The 24,672-nt window shown below is 45.4% G+C and overlaps 1 protein-coding gene across 3 annotated transcripts in view; it reads left to right on the plus strand.

Moving 5' to 3' along the window:
- The first annotated feature begins 8,948 nt into the window (after positions 1–8,948).
- Positions 8,949–24,672, plus strand: part of STON1 (stonin 1) — a 30,218-nt gene continuing 14,494 nt past the window's right edge. For 2 of the 3 annotated variants that reach the window (XM_075925448.1, XM_025184136.2), the window contains exon 1: positions 8,949–10,880. Coding sequence is in view for 1 of the 3 variants with exons in the window: in XM_075925447.1 (XP_075781562.1) it covers positions 11,510–11,606 (97 nt within the window). In the remaining 2 variants the exon portion in view is untranslated. Of the gene's footprint in view, positions 10,881–11,367; positions 11,607–24,672 lie in introns of all 3 variants that reach the window. The other variant, XM_075925447.1, reaches the window with a different exon arrangement.

The raw sequence follows: 24,672 nt of genomic DNA on the forward strand, positions 1-24,672 counted from the left end.
AGCCTCAGCTGGGTACCTAGGGTTCATTTATAAGAAGAGGAAAGAGAGGTGCCTTAGGCCCTGGTCTATACTAGGGAGTTATTTCAAAATTACTCCCCTTATTTTGAAATAACAAGCGGAGCATCCATGCTACCTGGCCAGTTATTTTGAAATAAAGGGCTGGTTATTTCAAAATAATAACTCCTGCTTTCCATGAGGAATAACGCTAATTCTGAAATAGTTATTTCGAAATAGTGGTAGCATGAACACTCTGCTGCTGCTATTTAGAAATAACTATTTCCCAGAATAATTCAAACTAATTACTCCCCAGTGATTCTTGGGGCTCTATATTGAGGTAGCGCATCCACATTAATGGAGCCTGCCTCTGGCTAATTTTGAGGCTTCCCTGTAGTATTTTTGTGATCCACGCATGCTATTGCGGTTTTATTATTTCGGGAGTTTTTTCAAAATAACAAGTAGATCTTGTGTGTTTCAGTCCTATGTGGGGCCGGGGAGGGAGGGATCCTTAGCCTTGGGGGCTGGATCCAGGCAAGCTGGCGGCCAGCCTTAGGTTCCCCACCTCTGCTCCATAGCCTGTTGATTTAGAGCCCTCACCTTAGAGATGTTCAGGTCCCTTCTCTTCCTTTTGGGGGACTTCAAACCGAGGGTTCTCCCTCATGCTGGGTGAATACCCATCCACTAGGCTAAAGGTTAGCAAGGACTCGCTTTTTGTGTGTGTGAATTTGCCTGTGTGATATAAGGTGTTACCGAACACCAATCTTCTGTGGTTTGTGAATCACTTGGGGGGGTGACGGTGGGACCCAGACCCCTGGAATGAAGTAGTTGTATGCATGCCCAGAAGCAAAAATGTAGGCTGCTGTTTAGGTGGCAACCAAGGAGTTGTGTGGATCACAATAATGCCCAAAAATGCGACTGAGGCACCTGAGTCCTTTAGGACTCTCACTCTAAGGGCATTTCTGCAGGGCAAAAGTCGAATTAAGATTTGGAACTTCAGCTACGTGAATTGTATAGCTGAAGCTGAAATAGCTTAATTCAGCTTTAGGCGCGCTGTATGCAGCAGGAAGTAGAAGGAAGAACGCTCTTTCTTCGACTTCACTCACTTCTTGTGAAATGAGGGTCACAGGAGCCGGAGTAAGAAGTCCTCTAGCTTGATATTATTTCAAAATAATGGCTTGCTGTGTGCACGTGCACTTGGTTATTTCAAAATAACATCAGTTATTCTGAAATAACTCTGCTGTGTAGACATAGCCTAACTGGTTATTGTTTATAGCGCTCTGCCCTTTCACTCAGGAGTTTGAATGCCACTAAAGACTAAGTTCTCTTTCCTTTTTGAACAGTTGATACAGCCTTGTGTAGCCCACATACTTACTGGGTGTGCTTCACTGTCCAAGTCGTTACATTTGGGGTATGGCCCTAAGCATCCAGATTCCCCATTGTTGTGGCTTCTCAATAACTTACCCCCATTTTTTTCCAGGGGGGTAGGAGTGAGGGCTTATTTGCCTGTCTAGTAGCCACAAGAGCAAGCTCTGGTTCGTGCCCTCAGATTACTGAACCAGGCTTCTGCCTCCTCATTAGTCAGCCCCAAAGTAGAGATGTTAAGGACTAGTCGATAGAGGCAGCTAAGGGCGGGGGAAAAAGGGGTACTTCAAAGAAAGAGCACCACACAGCTGAGCCCGGCTCCTTGCTGTGCTGCCACTTTGAAATGCACAAGAGCCCCCACTGGGGACTCTTGTACATTTCAAAGCTGACATGCTTCGTGCAGCCCAGAGTCAGCGGGACTTCCCACTAGCCCCAGGCTACATGTGGAGTTCTGCATTCCTTCTTTGAAATGTACAAGTGCCTATTGACTACTTGAGTAGTGGATGAAAATTCCATCGACTACTCAATTAACCATTACTTAACATCCTTATCCCAAACTGAGCCAGGCTCTTTCCTTTTCTCCTCCCTGCAGGCCTGGCATTGGTTTCAAGTAAAGTGGGACATGGCTGGCTGGGCCCAGAGAATCTCATTAACCCTTTAACTCCATTCTCCACTCCCTCACACAGACATATATAGAACTGTCTCCTGGGTCTCTGAACATATATTCACAAAACGTGATGCAATTGCCCATGGCGTGGGACTGGATGCATCACTAAGTCTAGCAGCGTTATCTTCAAACTGCTCCAAAGCCCTTTCTGTCCTCAGTGGGGCTCTGCTCTACAGTCACCTGAAGTGGAGCACTAACAAGGATATCACTCAAAGAAGAAGAGGTTACTTACCCAGTGCAGTAACTGAGATTCTTCAAAATGAATGCTTCTGTGAGTGCTCCACTAGCCTCCCTTCACCCTGCTATTTTGGGGCTCTAGGGAAGAGAAGGAACTGAGGGGTGTCGGTTCATGTGGCTTGGTTGAAGGTACCAATGGCGCGGTGAGATGGAGACAGCACTTGCGTGACCCGGACAGGTATTGCTTCTGAAATTTTCTGATCAGGGGTGCAACCACACACCAACACCTGAAGTAGAACACTTATAAGATACGTCAATACAACAGCGTTATTTAGGTATAACTGGCGTTATTCCAAAATAATGAAGAGCGCATCTACGCTACAAGCCTTTATTTCGAAATAATGTTGAACTGGAGGACTTCTTACTCCGATTCCTGTAACCCTCATTTCATGAGGAGTAACGGAAGTCTAAGGAAGAGTGTTCTTCCTTCAACTTCCTGATGTATAGAGAGCGCCAAAAGCCAAAATAAGCTATTTCGACTTAAGCTACGCAGTTGATGTAGCTGAAGATACGAAGCTTATTCCAACGTTAGCTCTTCTGTGTGGACGTTCCCATATGGACACATTTCAAAGACCCTCAGTTACTGCACACAGTGAGTAACCTCTTTTGCAATTGCTTACTTGTGTAAAACTCTGATATTAATGTCACCAAAAGGAAATTGGAAATAAAATATTAAATCTTTACTGGTTTCACTCTAATTCACACATGTAAGGCCAAAAGCTTTCCAGATGAAGGATCTCTATAGTAAAACAGCAATGCAAAATCAGATTTGATGTTAAAGCCGTATGTTACACTAATTCTGGGACTATGGAATACTGTAACTAATTATAGCACTATGGAATTTATTTTACAAATTGGCTAGTGTGTGTGTGTGTGTGTGTGTGTGTGTGTGTTTATAAGACGTACGCATTCTGCTATGCCAAAGAACTTCTCTCTTCCTCCCCCTTCGCTGCCCCTCCACCCAGAAACACTGGAATTTGCCTAAACTCCTTTTCTCCAACTGGGCTTCATCTTTGCTTAGAGAGCAAGCACAGAAAACTTTAGCCAGAAAAAAACTTTTTTGAAAAGTTACATTACAAGCATGTGTTATGAAGTTTCCATTTCCGGTCTATGTTTATCTTTCACTGTGCCTTTCTCTACAACAAATGGTTACAGTTTTGAAGTATTTACTGAACCTAAACCAATCTCCCCTTTTTGTATTGAAATTCAGAAATGGTATGCTGTATGTGTCATGTTCTATATTAACTTTGATATCAGTAATTTAACAATTGTAAAAATATATTAATTTTACCAAAATAGGTTGTTGGGCTTTTTAGCATGACAAGTCTGATTTTTTTTTTCTTGTTCAGTTCAAGTAATTGCACAAGAACTTTTTTTTTTTTAATTACAGGCTAAGCCAGGAAGATCAACAGCCCATAAGGCCAGCTGTATCAACAAGCTCTGAATCTTTCAAAAGGAGAGCAGGATATATGCATTTCTCTCCTATTATGCTTGTTTTCTGTGTCCCCAGTTTATACAGACTGACTCTTAAGATGTATAAATATACTGAATGTGACATTTTAATTGGAAGAGCTGTAAATGAAAACTGAGTTAATTAGATCTTGAGGTGAAAAATGTTGAACCTATTTTTTATCTTTACTTTGATCTGAATTCACAGTTAAGAAAGATGTTATCTCTCTTTTTGGAAATTTGCCCTAGGTACAGTATTTGAGATCATTAAAATAAAGGAGGAAAGGTAAGTGTTTACCTAAGCAGAAATCAGTATTTGCCCTCATTTGAGGAAATTATGTGCAAAGCAGTTCAAAATCTTCATAGTCCTATTTGTATGCCAAGTGATGAGCATCCCTCTTTTTTGTTTGCCATATAATACACATAGTATTTTATGAAAGCAATGTTTAATGCCCTGTAAAATATTTTAAGATTAATGACCATGAAATTGGCAATATAAATTGCCATTATAATTTTAGCAAATCTAAATCTTTAGCAAACTATTTTAATACCTGCCCATAGCATTGTGCACTATATAATATCCTTCAGTGTATTTAGTTAAATGCTACTCAATCTATTTATAATAAAAACCGTATTTGCTCTAAGTATTCTGCATACTCTGTTCATTAAAATCAACTGACATTTTCTTTTGAGGAACTCTAAATTCTTGGGCTTTTTTCTTATTATTTTTACAGTTGTTAAATAGTATGATGAAATGATGCTGAAATATTTGGCAAGGAATGACAATTTTATTGTGACAAAGGAGGCAAGGAGAGCATGCGGTGTTTGGCTGAGGTTCCTGCTAGCTGCTTGCAGTATTATTGCTTTGAAGAAATCTGTACACTTTCCACTGCTTATTTGATAATCATACTCTCTATTACTGATGCATCAAATGGAAACCAAAGAATTTAGTAGCAGCTTATTCACAATGAGTGGTTTGAAACACCATTAGTTTCTCCCTGTTCTCCTCTCCTCTCTCTGAGATTTATCAGCATGAAGCAGCCTTCAGATCCTCTACACATACAAAGTGCAGGCAATGTATCTGCCTTAGTTGAGGAAAAATTGACATTCTCTTGGATAGATGCTGATCTTGGTAAGAAGTGGTTTTGAAGATGCTAACTGGAATACCCTGAGAACTGGTTTGTGTGGAAGCTGATCAGCAGACAGAAGGATTTAGAAGAATAAGTGCAAAGTGTATATGAGGAGACAGAGGGCTAGGTGTGATGCAAGAATTTTTAGAATTGGTGATGAAATGGGAAGTATAAAACTTATTTTCATGACCAGGATGCTTGTCTTTGTGAAATTTGACTCCGAGGAAGCTTCATTCTGCATTGATATGCTGTGAAATTCTATAAGAGGAGCAGTTAGGGAGGGGCAGATTACACTTTGCTGGGGCCTTGGTCCAAAGCCAATGGGGGGCCCCTCCCCATCCCTTCTATATGTGGTCCCATCCATTCCACCACTTTCGTTTACTCCCATTCCACCTGCAGCCCCCACCCCTTTCTTCCTTTACAGTAGACCTTGGTCCACAGAGTTGACCTATGACCCATTTGTGCCTTTCTGCCCTCCCCTTTCCTTCTGTGGCCCTAGGACTAGAGAAGCTTTGTCCTCATCATATGACTCTGTGCTCACAGCAGGGAGGGTCAGGGTACCAGGGCTTCTGCAGGGGACACGTTCAGGATGCTGGGGCTTCTGTTGTGAGCCTATCTGATGCTTCTGCCAGAGAGCAGGGTTGGGCAGGAGTGTGGTGGCTGCCTTGTGGCTTCTTCCAGAGGTGGGGCACCAGGACTGCCCTGTCCCATGGCTTCTGCCAGTGACAGGGTCGGGGAGCTTCTGGGGCTGCCCCCTACCTCATCCAGCTGCCCCCCACTTGGTCAGGGCACCTGGCCACATTAGCACTGTGGCTAATCCTGCCACTGCAGATAGGGACAGATGCTGGCACCTTCACTATTATGTGATTTGACAGTGGATGGCACAACAAGGGTGTTCTCTTGAGCAATAAAACAGCAAAAATTGAGGAGTCTAGTCCTAACAGTGGGGAATGGTACACTTTTCTATTGATAAAATAATTTGAAATGAAAATGCTTGTTATATTTTCCTATTTTGAAAAATTAGAAATCAGATTTTGAGGACAAAGCTATATTCTGGGAGGAAAAATATCTAGCCTTTTGGAGAAAAATAAAAATGGAGGCATGTGCATGATAAACGTTTTCATAGAATCGTATAGGGTTGGAAGAGACTTCAGGAGGTCATCCAGTCCAACCCCCTGCTAAAAGCCAAGTTGGACCAATCCCAACTAAGTCCTCCTAGCCAGGGATTTATGCAGCTGGCATTTTAAAACCTCTAGGGAAGGATATCCCACCACCTCCCTAGGTAACCCATTCCAGTATTTCAACAACCCTCCTAGTGAAATAGTTTTTCCTAATATCCAACCTAGACCTCCCCCACTGCAACTTAAGACCATTGCTCCTCATTCTGTTATGTCACAACTGAAAACAGCCTCTCTCCAACCTTCAGGTAGTTGAAGGCTGCTATCAAATCCCCCCTCACTCTTCTCTTCTGTAGCCTAAATACGCCCAAATCCCTCAGCCTCTTATAAGTCATGTGCTCCAGCTCCCTAAATCATTTTTGTGGCCTTCTGCTGGACTTTCTCCAATGCGTCTGTATCCTTTCTGTAATGGGAGCCCCAGAATTGGATGCAGTACTCCAGATGTGGCCTCACCAGTGCCGAATAAAGAGGAATAATCACCTTCCCAGATCTGCTGGCAATGTTCCCATTTGTATTCCCATTATCTTCTGCAATTTTGCTGAGACCTGTGTATTAATTAGTTTGCGTCTTTCTAGGAACAGAATTTCAATATCTTAAATGTATACCTTTTGAAACGTTGCAAATTCACTTGATTCCATCATGCAATGTCCTTCCTACTTAAATCTAGATAAGTGAGCTTTGTAATCCAGCATAGGGTTGGAAAGATTGTGCTTTTTGACGGAAAATGTTTGCTTTGTATTTTGGAACAGGACTTTGACAATATCATTTATAGCAAGGCTATGAATTGCACAAAACCTAGTGCTCTTAAATAAAATAAAGGCATAGGAGAACATGAGAGCTGTAGTGCTGTCCGGTAGAACCTAGAGTAATCTGTCAAAGCCAAAGTCTGAAACCATGTCATTGTTATAGATTAATGATATGAGAAAAGGTAAGCAGTAAGTTAGCAAAAATTCCAGACACAGTTATTGAGGTAAGTCAGGACAAAGACATTTGTAAGGAAGGTGAGAAGCCTAGTGGAACTGAGTAAATGGGCAATAGACTAGCAGGTACAAAATTCGGTGTTTGAAAAAGATAACAGTATTGAAAAGATAAATCATTTGAATGAGTCTACTCATTTTTAAATGTACTGTGACTGCTGATGACCAAATCTTTTTTAAGTAATGAGAAAACCAATTATTTTTTATATATAAAAATCTCCACTTAACAAAAATCAAAATGGTAGGATCCATAATAAGCATAAAGCCATTAGGCATGCCACCTTGAATACTGGCCTGAATTCAATGCTAGTGCTCCTCCTCACTGTAACAGAAGTAGAAGAAGAGATTCAGGACTGGGAAGAAAATTGATTAGATGTTTGGAAAATCATTCAGGTGAAGGGACATTGAAAAAGCTAGGTGTTTATTTGAAATGACTAGGCAAGGACTTAGCAGTGATTTAGAAATGGGATACTTTTTAAAATCCAGGGAGCAAGAGGATACCAAATGAAACTGAAAGGTGGCAAATTTAAAATGACATTTTTGTTACAAACAGAAAGCTTTCAGCCTAAGTTTCTAGGCTCTTTCCTTTATCTGGAAGCTCTAGGTAACAGCCTCAAATTGTTGGAATGTGCCCTTATTTCAATATGAATGCATTGGATTGGTTTGGAATGTGCAAAAAGACTTAGCTTAAGAACAAGGCCTCAGACAGACTGGATATTATCTATTTTTTAAAGATATTCAGGCCTGCTTTATAACACTCCACCCCCCCCCCCCTTTTTTTCTTTTCTCTTGGGATTCTCCTGCTCAGGTATTCCTAGAAAAGCATAGGACATAGGGTGACACGCTTGCTGATAGGGCCAGGTATAAAAGTGGAAGGTGTCCATACTCCATCTGTCCCATTGTCCCTTGTGTAGTACAGTATCCTGTGTCTTCTGTCATACAGGCATAATACACCTATTCTAAACAGTGTTCCAGACTTCCCATTTTAGAGGGCCTGTGGAGTTTGGGTCTGGGTTGTTTATTACACTGTAGGGTAGTGGTCACCAACCAGTAGATCCGGATCTACTGGTGCTATCTGCTTAAACGAAGCACACAGGATCTTTTATAGGGGAAAAGGCAGTACGCCGCATTTATTGAGAATACAACAGTTGCATATGCTTTTCAATCACTCACATACAAACACCATACACACATACAGTCCCGCCAGACAATGTTATAGTTACCAGTCCAGATTCTGTATCAGTCTAGTGGCCAGCTAGATTGAACACACAGGGAGAGCAGGGCCTTTGTCGGTCGATCAATCTGATGCTCTTCTGGAGTTGGTGGCAAGACAAACCCAAAGCTCCATTTCAAAGCACCCTGCTTTTATAATCCTTTTCTCTGTTGAAATCAATGGTTTCTGCTGTCAGCCTGTGACCAGAATGTTATCTTGTTGATGTCAGTCGTTCCCAAACATCTCTTGAAGGCTCATCCTGTAGTCAATCATCTTTTGGGGGTGCCAGCTTCACTTCAAGGTTCGTCAATCTGCCACTCTGCCAATAGTTCAATCACTCCTTAGTATGAGTACACATTTTTGACACCGGGTCATCTGTAGTCTAGTCCTTGCCCATGCTTAACCTCCCTCTTTGGCCATCTGGTTCTGAGCAATAACTTTTGCACCTTATCTCGACACATTCATTCCCTTTTCACACACATAAGCAATGTTACAAGGGCTCTCAAGGTTATGTGGCACAACATCAACATCTGCATTGGTAAGACAAAGAGGCGTTGTAAATCAAGCAATTAAGGCCTCAGCCTTCAACATCCTTTTAGTTTCATTAACACAGATGCAATATCAAAACTATCTTTTTACTAAACTCACTAAACTTTAGGACAAAGAAATAGACATTTAACTAAAAGGACTTAATTTAATAAAATATTAAATGTATGTTAATATATATACCTTATATTGCTATATTATTAAACTATTACTAAACCTAAAATACAAATATAAAAAGAAAACTTTCAGTTCCAACACTGGTAGATTATGGAGCTTCTGACAGGTGATCCTGACTCATTTGGCCAAGAGATTATCAAGTGCCAGCACTTCAACAGCCCCTCCCCGTACTCCTGCACATCTCCTGCCTTTTGCCTTGGAGCTGCCTCCTCCCACCCCCAGGAGATTCTTGCTTGCTGGGCAGAGGAGGGAGAAAAGAAGCACTAATGTCAAGGTGCCCCCTCTCTCACCCTGTATCTTATCTCCACAGAGCAGGGGAACAACACGGCTTGGGATGGAGGGAGTTTGCTGGCTGCTTTTGAGACTGGTGCAGGGCCAGGGCAGGGGTGAGCCTACCTTAGCCCCACTGCATCGCCACCACTTTCTTGGTACTATTTTGCATTGTCAGGGAACAGCCTCGATGCTTGTTTGGGACTAAAGGTTGCCATTTGTCACTTAAGCGGTTTTGAGCAGGATGGTTAAAGTGATCTGAGGTATATGGAATCTCTCATTTCCTCAATATAAGCCTGCAATATTTTTGCCCCTTTCAAAAGCATGTATTCAGACTAGGGATGTCAGTTTATCTGTTGACTGGTTTAACTCTAACATCCTTAGCTGATGCTTATCTCAGTTAACATTATCAGTTAAATGCTGCCTGTCTGAGGAGTTGGCTGCCCTCTCCCCTACTATGGCTCTGCATCTGAACTTGGAGCCAGCAGGCAGGCTCAGTACTGGTATGCACCGGGTCACAGGAGTTGGTCCTACTCCTGAGCAGTCTCTATTGTGGCTCTGCATTTGAACTTGGAGCAGCCCAGGAGCAGGGTGAGCTGCCGGGATCCAGTGCATACCAAGACTGAGCCTGCCAGCTCCTGCTATAGAGTCCGAAACTGGCCGTTGTACATCCCCAGGCAAAACTACCTGTTAACTGTAAAACCGAGAAGATATTTAATGGCTACATTTTTAAATGATTTTTTTATAACCCTAATTATGACTCACATATCTAACTTCCCCACGTTAGCTAAGGTTGATTCAGAAAGGTCTGTAAGCATATGGTTAACCTAGCCATGGGATTATAGCTGTTGACACAAAGTTGGACACGTAAGTGCTCTTGAAAATGTTAACTGGTGTGGGAGTCCCCCATATCCAAAAGAAACTGAAGGTATGGCTACACCAGGAATGGCGCTGCATCTGTTCTACTGTAGCACCATGATTATGTTTCCTATAGTGATGGAAAGTATTTTTCCCTGGTAACAGTGAATTCGTTTCTCCAAGGTGGTAACTAGAAGGAGGAATATATCTGACACTTGCTATGTCTCAATGGAGGATTAGCCTGATCCAGCTATGGCACCCAGCCTACAACATTTTTTACAGCTCTGAGCAACACAGCTAGGTCGATTTATTTTTTAAAGGCTTTAGGCCTCTAAGTTTCTATTGACGTTCAATGACATTTTGGCTCTTAATTTGAAAATTACACCCTCAAGCACTCTAAAGCTTGCCTTGTTCAAAGGGGGTTCTAGACCGTCACATAGTGCAAAAGCGAGACGTTAAGGACTCTCAACTTTGCTAAAAAGGTAAATTAAATGCGGGAAAACGCTGCCTGCATGTTGTTACTGTGTCCCTCGCAGGGCTGGCTCCAGCTGAGTCTGGCCACGCTCAGATAAAATTCCCCCGCGGCGGTCTAGGCTGCCGAGCTTGGCCCCTCGCTCGGCCTGTGAGGCTGCAGCCGCGGCGCCTGGTGCCCTCCCTTGCAGCCGGGCTGAGAGAGACCGAGAGCAGAGGAAGCGCCAACCTCCTGCCTTGTGCGCCGTCTCTGGCTCCTTCCTCTCCCTCCCTCTGGCCAGAGCCCGGCCTCCCTGGCGGAGGCGCCGAGTCTGCGGTCCCGAAGCCGCGCAGACAGCGCTCCCCCGGGTAAGGGCCACCGGGACGGGCACGAGACCGCGAACCGACTCCGGCCTGGGGAAAGGGGCCGCTGCCCGGAACCGGGTCCGACTGCAGCCTCAGTGGGGAGGTGGGAGCCGTCAGGCCCCCCGTGCAGGGTTGGGCTGCAGCCTGGGCCGCTCGCTGCAGGGCTCTGTTCGCCCCTGGGGCACGTCGAGAGACTTTGGCCCGGCGGGCTGGGAAGAGACTGGTGTGCGCTGGAGCTGAGCGCTGCCGGGCCCTGCGCCCGCCCTCCTGCGTGGGCTGCCCACTGGGCCCCGCGCTCTTTTGCCAGGGTGGGAATGAGGCGGTGGGGCTCGGCCTGGAGCTGGAGGGAGGGAGCTCGAGGACACCCTGGGAATGGGAAATGCCCCTTCCCCTCCGCCGCTGGCTCGGGCTAGTTCGTCAAGTTGAGGCTCCTCGCGTCTGCGGGATAACTGCAGGCTGGTCGGGCAAGTCGCGTGTTTCTGTTCGCAAGGTTGAAAATGGTCAGTTGCAACGAGAGGAGCGTCATGCAGACTGCCAGGAGCTGCTGAGAAGTGCAGGGAGGCTCGTGTGCTAGGAGGAACAGCTCTACTACCCTCCCTGGCTGTGCGGGAAATGCCAGAGAATTTCTTTAAATGCTGCTGTTCCTGAAGGCAAAGCCTTCTGCCTGTCCCATCTTCACATTTGCCCGAGGGTATCATCATGAAACCTCTCTTCTTATTTTAAATGAAGGTGAACTTAGTTGTGACAACGTTAAAAGGTTGCTTATCAGCTCTGGCACAAATGTTTTAATTTCTTTATTTTTGTGTTTTATAAGACCTTTACCATTGGGTCAAACTTGTGGGGAACAAATACTGCAGAGGTTGTCAGGCTAGCTTCTGCCTCACGCAAATTAAAAATTAAAATAAAAAATTCCTGGGCAAAATTCTCTCCTGAGAACTCAAGCCAACAGGGAATTTTCCTTTCACTGTTCAAGGAGGCTGTATTACTTCCTGGAGAATGTTATGAAAGCAAAATAATGTAGGAGCCTAGACTTCCCACTAACATACTTGGAGAATGACAGATCAAATTCCTTGGTTTCTTTACTGTGTATTCAGTTTATCTTTTTTCAATTTGGTTTGAAAGAAACCAGGTTTAGCACAGTTGTGTTGTGTTAGTGACTGTAATTAAAGTTGTCAGCGTTTTCTTTTATTAGCAAATTTTTCACAGTGGCTAAAATGTAGTCAGTAGCTCTGGCATGAGGGTTTATTTAGATTTAAAAATCTAATTTTTAAGAGATGATTTTGTTCTACCATTTTTATTACAACACACCAATGTGGGGAAGTAAGAGGGCCTTACACTTCCTGTCCACAGTCAGCAGTGACTTTTAGCCAGCATGTAGAACAGAAGCATTTATTAGTTGACAGGGACACAGCATAGAACTTAATTTGTCAGCACAAAAAACTTTCAGTAAAATCCATCTTGGTGTAAGAGGAGCCAGAGCTCTAATCCCTCACCTGCCCCTGTGCCCGCAAGTCAGCCAAGATCTACTTCCAACTCTCTGGGTCAGCCCCTCCCAGGCTCCTATAGCTTCTGTCCTGCTTCCCAGGCAAAAAAGTGTCACTGATAGAAAGGTAACATATTTTCTAAACTTAGTCTAAAATTACTTCATTAGGTTGTAAAGCAAAACAGTAGCTTAATGGCCTAATTAGAACTATTTCTACTGTATATTTGAGAGGGTCTGTCTATGTGTCTAAGAGCTTCTCCTAAACTATAAGAACCAGGACCACCAAATTTGGTATGCAGATTCCTCTTATAACTTAAAAGCAAGGTAGGGGTTTGGTTGTGCCAGGACAATGGGATGTGCCTAGAATGGAAAGTAGCAGGGACACTTAAAATTTATAATGACCACCGCGGGGCAGCAAGGGGCCAGATATGGGGACTGGAACAGCTATAATTCCATTGGAGAAAGGGACAACTATCTACTATTTATTCAATGGAGTTTCTCCATTTGTGTCTCTACCTGTCCCCCTGCTGGGGGAGATACATCTCTCCCCCAGCTGTGCCTGCTGCAACTGTAGCGGCCATGCACAGGCAATTCTCATCTGGCCTTAAGCTGCTGTGGTGAGAGAGGGCTGGAGTTGCCCCCTTCTGTTGCCACCTGCCTTTTTGCTGTTGTGAGGGGTGAGGTCACAGAAGACTTCTTGGGTGCTTCCCAGGATGCTGACAAGGCCACTGCCACTTGTCTTCCTGCTCTCTGGGGTGTCTTGCTACCTGTCTTGCGGGCCAGCCCCCTGGTCTCCCCCAGTTAAGGCACAGAGCTGAGATCACTTCCCCACCCCCCACCCCGAGGAGCAGTACAGATACTGAAACTCTTCAGGTCCAAGGAAAATGCATTTTTGGCCCCAGCTTCCCAGGATACCACTCTCCAAATGGAATCAGAACCCAAAATGAATAACTGGGGTAAGCCCCCTTTAACAGTGAAAGGACGATGTACACACTGATTGTTCCCCCAGGTAACAATTATTTACACTGGGCTTGATAGTAAATAAAAGTGATTTTAGTAAGTACAGGCAGTAGGATGTAAGTGGTTATAAGAGAGAACAGGCAGAGCAAAGAAGATTACAAGCTTAAAATAACAGAAAATGCTTAGCTAATTCGAACACTAAAATCTCAGTATACATTTATTACAAACTCATCCTAAAATTGTTGTTATTCCAGCTAAGTCTCCAAACCAGGGAAATCTCCTTTACCCTGGGGTTTCTTGTTCACTTTCTTGGGTGTGAAAAAAACCCTGCTAAGCTCTCAATTGTTTTATAGATTCCCTTTACATGGGAAGTTACCTGGCAATTCTCTACTAGGTAAAGAGGTCATGTGACTTCCTAAGACCACGGACTGCTAAGATTTAGAGGACAAAGGAGATTGTTTAGATATGATTGTCCAGACACTGAGGCATCCCAACATTGGAAACACCCTTGATGACTTTCTTTTGCACATTTAAAACTATAAAGCATTCCATACTCCACTTGTCTGATTTTATACACAGGAATGATACATACCCCAAAATAAGATATATAGGTCCACTGGAATATGACATAAAGATTGATAGGTTACATGAGATAATTTGTCCAAAACTTCTTTGAGTTAGGCATATCTATGTCCATAAATCCATTTCATAAAGCTTGTGGGGGGAGGGATGTGAGGCATCACAGCTGTGACTTCTGCAGGTCAGTCTTTTAGGCCTTGTCTACAATGGCAAGTTTTGTCACCAAAACCCCTTTTTAACAACAAAACCTGGAAAGCATACACAGTGCAAAGTGGCAAAAGTCTTCGACCCCTACAAAGAGGCTTTTTCTTTTCCTCTCCCTCTATTGTCAACAAAGAGCCAGTGTAAACTGAAGTTTGTTTTGTGGACAGAACTCACTTCCAGCAGGATCCTACAATGTCTTTCCTGAATGGCTCTGCTCAGCTTTGATACCTGCTGCCCTCCAGGCATATGCCCCTCTCTCCCCTTTCAAAGCTCCAAGAAGTATCTGACAGCTTCTAATCAGCACCAAGGATTATTGGGTTTTGGGAATTGAGGAGGAAATTGTGCATAATATATTAACTATTCTCTGCCTAAGGACTTACAATATTGTTCATTGAATATATTTTTATGGCCCAACTACAATTTAAAAAATTGGGATTGAGAATGAAATCTCTGAAATCTATCTTTTTCTGGATACAAGTCAGCATTTGATACTGCAGGCACAGGATACTGAAGAACCAAAGAGGGCAGTGCAGGACGGGAAAGAACATTGGCAGCATGTGACCTCCAGGAGAAGAAAGTTAACTCAGGTATCCCCAATCCAGATAGAGGTAAGTAACCAATTTCAGGCACTCTGCACTGGTACTTTGGTGGAGAATGCTTTAGAAGAGAATTCTAAGGGACAGGATCAGAAGGAGAACCCATTCATCAGAAGGCAGGGATGCATAATCATAGAGATTGGGGTTTCACGACCACCACTCCCAAAAGAAGGAGGCAGGTGATGGTGGTTGGGGACTCCCTCCTAAGGGGGAATGGAGTCATCCATTTGCTGTGAAGACTGGGAAACTCGAAAAGTGTGCTGCCTGCCTGGAGCAAGAAGTCAGGATGTGACCGAGAGTCTTCTGAGACTGATCAAGCCCTTGGACCGCTATCCCTTCTTACTTCTCCACGTAGGAACCAACAATATTGCCAAGAATGACCTTGAGAGGGGTCACTGCAGCTTGTGGCACTGGGAAGAAGGATCAAGGAGTTTGAGGCGCAAGTTGTGTTCTCATCCATCCTCCCTGTTGAAGGAAAATGCCTAGATAAGGATTGTCAAATTTTGGAAGTAAATGCGTGGTTGTGCAGGTGGTGTTGGAGAAAGGGTTTTGGATTCTTTGACCATGGGATGCTGTTCCGGGCAAAGGATTTTTAGGAAGAGATGGGATCCATCTAACAAAGGCTTGCAAACATAGTGAAGAGGGCTTTAAACTAGGTTAATCGGGGGATGGTGACCTAAGCCCTGAGGAATGTGCCTGGAGCACAAGGAGGAATGTGCAACAGAGAAGGACCCCTGATTTGTACTCAGAAAGGGCAATCAGTTATCTAAGGTATCTGTACACGAACGCAGGAAGCCTGGGAATCAAGCAGGAAGAATTGGAAGTCCTGGCACAGTCAAAGAATTATGATTTGATTGGAATAACGGAGACTTGGTGGTACAACTCACTTGATTGGAACACTGTCGTGGAAGGGTATAAACTGTTCAGGAAGGACAAGCGGGAGAGAAAAGGTAGAGGAGTTGCACTGTATATAAGAGAGCAGTATGATTACTCAGAGCTCCAGTATAAAATGGGAGAAAAGCCTGTACAGAGTCGTTGGATTAAGTTTAGAGGCAGGAGCTACAAAGGTGATGTCATGATGGATGTCTGCTATAGGCCACCAGATCAGGTGGATGAGGTAGACGAAGCTTTCTTCAGACAACTAACAAAAACTTTCAGATCATAGGCCCTGGTTCTCATAGGGGACTTCAGTCATCCTGACATCTGTTAGGAGACCAATACAGCAGTACACAGACAATCCAGGAAGTGTTTGGAGAATGTTGGGGACAACTTCCTGGTGCAAGTGCTGAAGGAATCAACCAGGGGCCATGTTCAGCTTGACCTGCTGTTCACAAACAGGGAGGACATAGTAAAGGAAATAAATGTGGGTGGCAACTTGGGTAGTAGTGCTCATGAGATGGTTAAGTTTAGGATCCTCACTAAAGGAAGAAAGGAGAGAAGCAAAATGCAGACTTTTACTCCCTCAGGGAACTGATGGGCAGGATCCCCTGGGATACTAACATGAGAGGGGAAGGAATCCAGAAGAGCTGGCTGTATTTTCAAGAAACCTTATTCAAGGCACAGGAACAAACCAACCCACTATGTTGTAAGAAAAGCAAATATGGTAGGTGACTAGCTTTAACAGTGAAATCTTTGGCAAGTTTAAACACAAAAAGAAAGCTTACAAGAATTGGACACATGACTAGGGAAGAGTATAAATATATTGCTTTGACCATGTAGGGGTGTAATCAGAAATGCCGAAGTGCAACTGGAATTGCAACTAGCAAGGGATGTGAAAGGTAACAAGAAAAGTTTATACAGGCATGATAGCAATAAGAAGGTGGTCATTGAAGATGCTGGACCCTTATTGAATGAGGGAGGTAAACTAGTGACATGATGTGGGAAAAACTGAAGTACTCAATGGTTTTTTGCCTCTGTCTTCACAAACAAGGTCAGCTCCCAGACTGCTACACTAAGCAACATAGTATGGGAAGGAGGTGGGCAGCCTTCAGTGGAGAAAGAACAGGTACTATTTAGAAAGAACTATTTAGAAAAGTTGTACATACATAAATCCATGGGGCCAGATCAAATGCATCCCAGGATGCTGAGAGAGTTGGCTGATGTGATTGCAGAGCCATTGGTCATTATCTTTGAAAACTCTTAGTGATCACAGAAGTCCTGGACGATTGGAAAAAGGCAAATTTAGTGCTCATCTTTTAAAAAGGGAAGAAGGAGAATTTGGGGAACTACAGACCAGACAGCCTCACCTCAGTCTCTGGAAAAATCATGGAGAGGATCCTCAATGAATCCATTTTGAAGCACTTGGAAGAGGGGAAAGTGATCAGGAATACTCAACATGGATTCACTAAGGGTAATTCATGCCTGACCAACCTGATTGCCTTCTATGACAAGGTAACTGGCTCTGTGGATCTGGGGAAGGCGATGGTCATGATATACCTTGACTTTAGCAGAGCTTTTTGATATGGTCTCCCACAGTATTCTTGACAGCAAGTTAAAGATGTATGGATTGGAAAAATTGATTCTAAAGTGGATAGAAAACTGGCTAGATCATCCAGCTCAACAGCTAGTGATCAACAGCCCAATGAAGTGTCACCAGAGAACTGGGAAGGACAAGTACCAACAACCTACAGGAAAGGAAGCCCTAAGATAAGGGTGAAGGAGGTGTTGAATGAAAGGAGGCCACGTGGAAGTGTCCCAGAGAATTGTAGCAGCTTCAGGGGTGAAGGGAAAACCTTGTCAACCATTTACATTGACTTTAATACAGCTTTGAAACTTGACTAAGCAGAAGAAAAACGCTGCTCTCCCTTTATTTTTTTCTGTTTAGCATGCTGATTTTGCTTCCTCCCCCTTCTGCTGTCTTATTGTGTACTTCTAATCCCAAATGAAGTATGTGTTTGGATCTGCTGTATATACCATATATTTAAATATTTCCTTTTTGTTTTTTTATATATGTTGCATTTTACTCCCAGTATCTGGAAAATTTGCATTCATGTTGACAGACATATGGATGACATAAATACAGATGAGAGAGAGGCATTTGGAAAATGTTAATAAATAGACATTTATTAAATGAAGTTAAATATTTCACCAGTAAAAAGACTGGAGCTAATTATCTGCTGACTAAACAAATGTGTTTTTGTATCTTTATGTAAATTTGCTTTAAAACAAAAATCTGTGGTAAAAGGTGTAACTTCATATTCAGATAGAAAAAAAGTATGGGAAGGCAATAACTGTGGACAGAGGAATAGGGAAGAATATTAACAAATAGAATAATTGACATTTTAACGATGCAGTGTCAGTGTTGGGCAGGGGAATAGTTCACAAAGTGCTATTTGGGAGAAATATTTATTTTATAATATTTGAATGCATTTTTAGTCATATTTTATATTGTCATTTTTATGCTTATGTTAGTCAATATTTAACAACTTGCTTATCAAAATAGTCAAATAGAAGGGCAGTGTTTTGTCCTACCCAATTCAAACCTATTTCTGCACTCTCCTGAGTCTGCTTAAGTAATATTTCTCTTTCAATCGCTTCCTTTATGTCCACCACTTCCTTCTACTCCCATCACTTACATATCTCTGGCAGCTTCCCTCTGAGCTCTAATGCAGAACTTCTTAGCTCACTTCCCACCACCCTCCAATTTGTCGATGTGACCCAGAATGCTTTGCTTCTGATTGTCACAGCAAAAATGATGTTCTGAGTACTACCCCAATTGTGATAAAGAAACAAGGCATTTTGGAATGATGCCAGCTTGCCTATGGAAAACTGACCATGTAATTTTGAGATTGCAGGAGTAAGATGAATGGAGAGGAGAAACTAAAGGGGAGTTACTGCAGCAGTAGAAAAAACTGACACTGATGAAGGGAGGAAATGACTCAAGTCTTCTTTCTATTACTAAACTGCAAACTCATACACAGTGTTCTGGGCCATCCCTATCGATACTGGTACCCTACATAGCCCATCACTGTCACTCCCCTGCAGGGGGGAGGGACTGTCTACTCCTCTGGGGCAGGTTCTAGGGGCAGAAGCTGTAGGAGCAGTGCAGAGTGCAAGGCTCACCTGCAGTATAATGGGAAGCAGGTAGGAGGCGAGGGTAGTGATAGTCATGTGAGCACAGTTGGAGGACTCAGGAGCAGTAGAGGGTGGCTGTGCCATCAGCCAGAGAGAAGTGGCGCTTTGAAGGTGAAACCGATGCTTCTCTCCATCCATTGGCTATGCGACTGTCTATTGCTCTTCTTGAGTCCTCTGGCCCATGCTCACACTGCTTGCTGCTGCCTCGTGAGTGGGGGCTGGGCACAGAGCCCAGGCAGGAAAAGGGGACAAAAGCTGGCCAGGAGATATGGCTGGGGGCTGCCAGAGCACATATGGAAAACATGCAGCTGCATAGGGTACCATGAAATTTGGGGCAGTTTGGTACCCCAGATTTCATGGTGCCCCATGCAGCTGCATGTTTTGCGTATTGACAGGAATGGACTTGACAGCATTTGAGTGGATAATGGACGTGCTAATAGGTCCAAACTGCAGTCATTTGGAACTCTCTCTCCCTTGAGAGGTGGAGGAAGAATCTTACTAAAAGTACCTAATGTACTGCAGATATTTTAGTGAAGAAAAAGGTTGCAAGTTCAAAAAATGAGATTAAAATGACTCCATTCTGAATTTTTGTTAGTGGTAAAATGATTGCAACATTTGTTATAGTCCTGAATGCATTTGTAAGTTTTAAACTAGCCCAAAGGCATTGAGAAGTTTAAACATAATAATTCACGTCACAACATACAAGTTCAGCCAAATGAATTGGTTTGTTTTTAGAAATGAACTGGTTTCCTAACCCCTTCAGACTAAGAATGGCTTATATGGCTATATGACATACTTCATATAAACAAATTAATCATAGAATATTAGGGTTAGAAGAGACCTTAGGGGATCATCTAGTCCAGGAATGGGCAAATACTGGCCCATGGGCCAGATCCAATCCACCAGAGTTAATCCCTAGCAGGTCTCCACTGCTATATTTATGTACACCTCCACAGGCAAGGGCGATTGCAATTCCTGTTGACAGCGAATCGCCATTCCTGGCCAATGGGAGTGGTGGGAAGCAGTGTCATAGTCCACGCTGCTTCTCACATTCTCATTGGTCGGGGACGGCAATCTGTGGCGAACAGAAGCTGCAATCACTGGTACCTGCAGAAGTGCAGGTAGATATAGTGGTAGCGGCCTACCAGGGGCTAACTCTGGCCACCTGCTGCCATTTTATTGCCCACCCCTGGTCTAGTCCAACCCCCTGCTCAAAGCAGGGCCAACCACAACTGAATCATCCCAGCCACAGCTTTGTCAAGCCTGGCCTTAAAACCTCTTAAGGATGGAGATTACACCACCTCTCTAAGTAACCCATTTCATGCATCACCACCCTCCTAGTGAAATAGTTTTTCCTGATGATGTGAGGTGAAAGTGTTTCCAACTAACTGTCTAATCCTAAATTAAATAGGAATACACACGTAGGTGGGACAAGGCATAGTGATACTGCCATTCTTGTGCTTTCATGCAGACATGAATGTGTACTGACATAATGAGGATACCCTTTCCAGAATGAACAACATCTATAAAAGCTCTGTAGTGGCTAATTGTATTTTGTTTCCTTATAATAATTAACAGTTTATTTCTTGTTTTTTCCACAATCACAAGAAGTGAAGGGGGGAGAACTCTGGGCAATTTATCTTGTATGTTTTGTGTTTCATGTTTTAAAAATACATTAAAAGTTAAAAGTCCAGGTTACTGTTTCTTGCAGTAATGCTCAGATACTTCAGGAGCCAAATTAGCAATCAGCATTACCTAAACATCACATCATAGTAGGATGAATTAATTATTTACACCACCCACACAAACATACAGAGGTATTCTACAATTGGTGAATAAAATAGTAAAAGCATTCTGATTGGTTGCTAATTAAATCAGTGTTTTAATATCATGTGCTGCAAAGAGCTGCAGAAGACACAGAAAGAACCACTTGTGACTCAGAAGCTACACTCTGAGTATCACCAGTTTATTGTTTGAATTCTAGCTGCCTCCACAGCTCCCATTGGCTGTGGTCCCTGGGCCTTCTGTCCCCCTAGGAATTGCAGGAACATGCCAGCTACTTCTGGGGATCTGCCTGGAGCCAGATAGGAAGCCTGCCATCCCCACCAACCATCCCACCCCAGTATCACTAGGATCCTGAGCAGAGCACCACTGTCCACCCTTCTGCATCAGGTGGAGGGAATCACAATCCATATATACCAGCACCTGTGGTGGCTCCCCAGCCCAAAGTTGAGTTAAGGGTGTAGTACAAGTCATGGGAACAGGTGCTAAATGATAGCAGCATCTGGATGGGGTTTGCTGCTTGTCACTAGCACAACATTGTGAGAGACAGCCCAGGTTGGAAAGATAAGGGGGCACAGTGGTATCCTGTGAATGTTTGTGTTTGTCTGACTAAACTGTAGACTTAATTATGCAGACATGACCTATGAGGAGAGGCTGAGGGTATGTCTACAGTACAGCATTATTTCGAACTATCTAATTTTGAAATAACGCTTCTAGACACAAAATGCATTTCAAAATAGCATTTTGCTATTTCGAAATAGTGCATCCACACTGATTGAACACTGAATCGCATTTAAGGCCAGCCGGAACTGGTTCTGGCAGGGCATCAGGTCAGGTGTTACTTTGTGTGGCTTCTGCCTCAGGCTATCTGAGGCCTGTGCTTAAAGGGATCCCCCTGGGCAGCTAGTTCTCAGGTTTCTCTGCTTGCTTGCTTACCTTGCTGAGGGACAGCAAAGCATTTTTTTTCTCTGCGTGCTCTGGTTGCCCTCACTCAGGACACCACAGCACTCTGCAGCATGGAGCCGGAACCACCCCGGGCACTCTGGTGCTTCTCTTAGACTTGTTGCTGTGAGCCTGGAAGCACTTTCTGCAGGCTGCCTCACAGGATCTGCAGCAACCCATCCTCCAGGCCTTCTTCCAGACCCTCTTGGGGTATGTGAAGAATCAGCTGCAGCTCCTGGACGCCAACATGCCCTGCCTCATCTGGACACCAGCACTGGTGGGACCACATAGTCCTGGAGCGCTGGGGAGACCAACAATGAACCCAGAACTTCAGGATGAATAAGGACACATTCCTGGAGCTCTGAGAGCGGCTCGCCCCTGCTCTGCGGCGACGGGACATGCACACGAGGCCCACCATTCCCCTCCAGAAGCATGTGGCCATTGCCCTATGGAAGCTCTCCATGCCGGATAGCTACCGATCTGTAGCAAACCAGTTGGGCATGGGGAGATCCACCGTTGGAGCAGTGCTCATGCAGGTATGGCAATCTCCGGCCCTATGCCAGGAGGGGATGTGCAAGGAGGGAATGGGCTGCCCTAGGGAAAAGGAGGGGGAAGGTGGTGAAAGTCTCCTCCCCAGGGGGTTTGTTCTGTCCTGCCCGCACTAAGGACTGCCCATAGTGGCCAGGATTGCAGGGGGGATTGCTCCTAGAGAGTGGGGGGCGCAGGGCAGTGGTGGGGAGGGAGCACTCTCAGCCACCCTGGTACCCAGTAATTCTTGGTTTTCTGTGTCCCTCTGCAGGTGGTCAAGGCCATTAACAGAGTGCTACTCCGCAGAGTCATCCACCTAATTGATGTCAACGCGGTCATCAAGGGGTTTGGTGTCCTGGGCTTTCCCAATTGCAGGGGAGCTATCAACGTGACACACATCTCATCCGTGCCCTGGACCACCAGGCCTGTACATCAACCAGAAGGGATACTTTTCTGTCATCCTGCAGGCTGTGTCTGATAAGTGGTGCCATTTTGTGGACATCAATGTGGGCTGGTCCAGCAGAGCAACGACGCGCAGGTTTACCGCAACTCCTCCGCGTGCCAGAGGCTGCATGCCGGGACTTTCTTCCCTAACCGCCACATCAGGGTCAGAGATGTGGACATGCCTGTCTGCCTGGTGGGGGATGCGGCCTATCCCCTACAACCCTGGCTCATGAAGCCCTACACGGGACACCTCAACCCTTCCAGACAGGCATTTAATGCCAAGCTGAGCAGGACCCACATTGTAGTGGAGGGTGCCTTTGGTCAGCTAACAGCCTGTTTTAGATGCCTCCTCACCTGCCTGGACTTCTCAGAGTGGAATATTCTGCACGTGGTGGCAGCATGTTGTGTGCTGCACAATTTGTGTGAGTAGAAGGGGGAGGCTTTCCTGCCAGGCTAGATGGCAGAGGCCGACCACTTGGCTGGCCTGTACACACAGCCCCGCATGGCTGCCATCCGAGAGGTCCATCGGGGGTCTGTCCGTATCCTGGAGACCCTGCGGGAGAGCTTCCACCTGGAGGAGCAGTAACGGTCTCCCTGGTGTGCCCCACTGGGGGCTTGTGCCTCATTCCTCCCTAGCGTCCTTCCACTTACCCCTCCCTTACCCCCCTTCCTGATGTAAAATAAAAGACAAGTGTTCATGAAAACAAAGTCTCTTTATTGAACAAAACTGGGGTGGGGGAGAATGAAACTCAGGTGAGACTGGGGAAAGAAGGCGGGAGAGGGGAAGAGAGAAGGGAGGGAAACCTGGGAGGAGGGAGCTGGAAGGGGGAGGAAGGGGCGGAAAAAGCTCAGGGTTCAGGGTTGGGGGTCTCGCCAGCCCAACTGTCTCCCAGCACCGCGGGTGCAGGTGCCTTGGCATCCCCCGAGAGGTGGGGAGGGGATGAAGGGTGTGGAGGGAGAAGCAGGAGGGGGAGAAGGAATGGGGGGAAGAGGAGCAGTAGCTAGGGAGAAAGCAGGGGCTGGAGCGGCAGGAGGCAGCAATCTCCGCACCAGGGTCTGCAGGTGCTCGCAGATGGCATGGCCCTGGGCAAGCTGCTCCCGCCAGCTCTCCCACCAGAGCTGCAGGTCTTCTTGCACCGAGTGGTCGAGGGTGTGGTGCAGGGCTCACAGTGCCCCCAGGTGCTGCTGCTTGTAGTCTTCTTGTGCACAAGTCAGCCTGCAGAGTGCTCAGGTGCAGGAGGATGTTCTGGGCAGGGTGCCGTGCCCTGCACTCACAGCTGGTGCGGCTGTGGAGAAACAAGAGAAGTGGTCAGTTATCCCTGGGGACACAGTGGGTGAAGCCCCTCTGCAAGCGAGGACGACAGTTCTCCTCACCATCAGAGCCGATGTGCTTGCACACAGGCCATGTTCGGGATGTTCTGCTATCCCCAGGAATGGGAGCTGCCCTGAGACTGCGCGCGCACGCGTGTGTGTGAGAGAGAGAGAGATGTCCCTTGCCTCTGTGTAGAGGGGGCTTGTGGAGGGATGGAATCCTTCTGTGTCCCACCCCAGGTTCAGGAGCATGTCTTGTCTCGTCACACACGTGTGTGGCTAACAGGCCAAGGCCCCTGTGTGGCAGCCCGCTGGGGCCATATGCCCAGGGGCGGCACAGCATGTGCTCGCACATTCACAGATTGCTGCATGATCCATGGTCAGCAAGGCCCATGCGCACAGTCCCTGGTCTCCCTCCCCCGCATAAGAGGACAGTGATGGTACTCACATGTTGGTGCCTCACCAGCTTTGGACGACACCGGTCACAGGTCCGCTGGGACTGGCTGCTCCTGGGTTTGGATGTGGCCTTTGGTGGACAGGCTGTAGACGGCTGCATTCCTCTGTCTAGTGCAGAGATAATGGATGTTGGCGGCATTCCCCCAAACCTCAATCTGGTGCATGATCGCCGCACTGGACCATGAAGGCACCTGCCTTCTCCGGCCCCTGGCAGGCTCCTGGGAGCCGGTAGATTGGTCCTGGGGAGCGGTGGAGGGCTGGCTGCCAGTGGCTTGTTGGCTCATACTGCAGCCTGGGTCGGGGCAGCAGCAGAGTGGTTCTGGGCTGCCAGGCCTGGTGCTAGCCACAAAAGACTGTGGCCATACTCTACCACTTTAAGGGTTCCAGTAGAGGGAGGGAGAGAAGAGTTTTCCTGTTTGTGCCCAGAGTGGCCACC

The sequence above is a fragment of the Pelodiscus sinensis genome, chromosome 3 (assembly GCF_049634645.1).
Source record: "Pelodiscus sinensis isolate JC-2024 chromosome 3, ASM4963464v1, whole genome shotgun sequence".
Classification (NCBI taxonomy): domain Eukaryota; kingdom Metazoa; phylum Chordata; order Testudines; family Trionychidae; genus Pelodiscus; species Pelodiscus sinensis.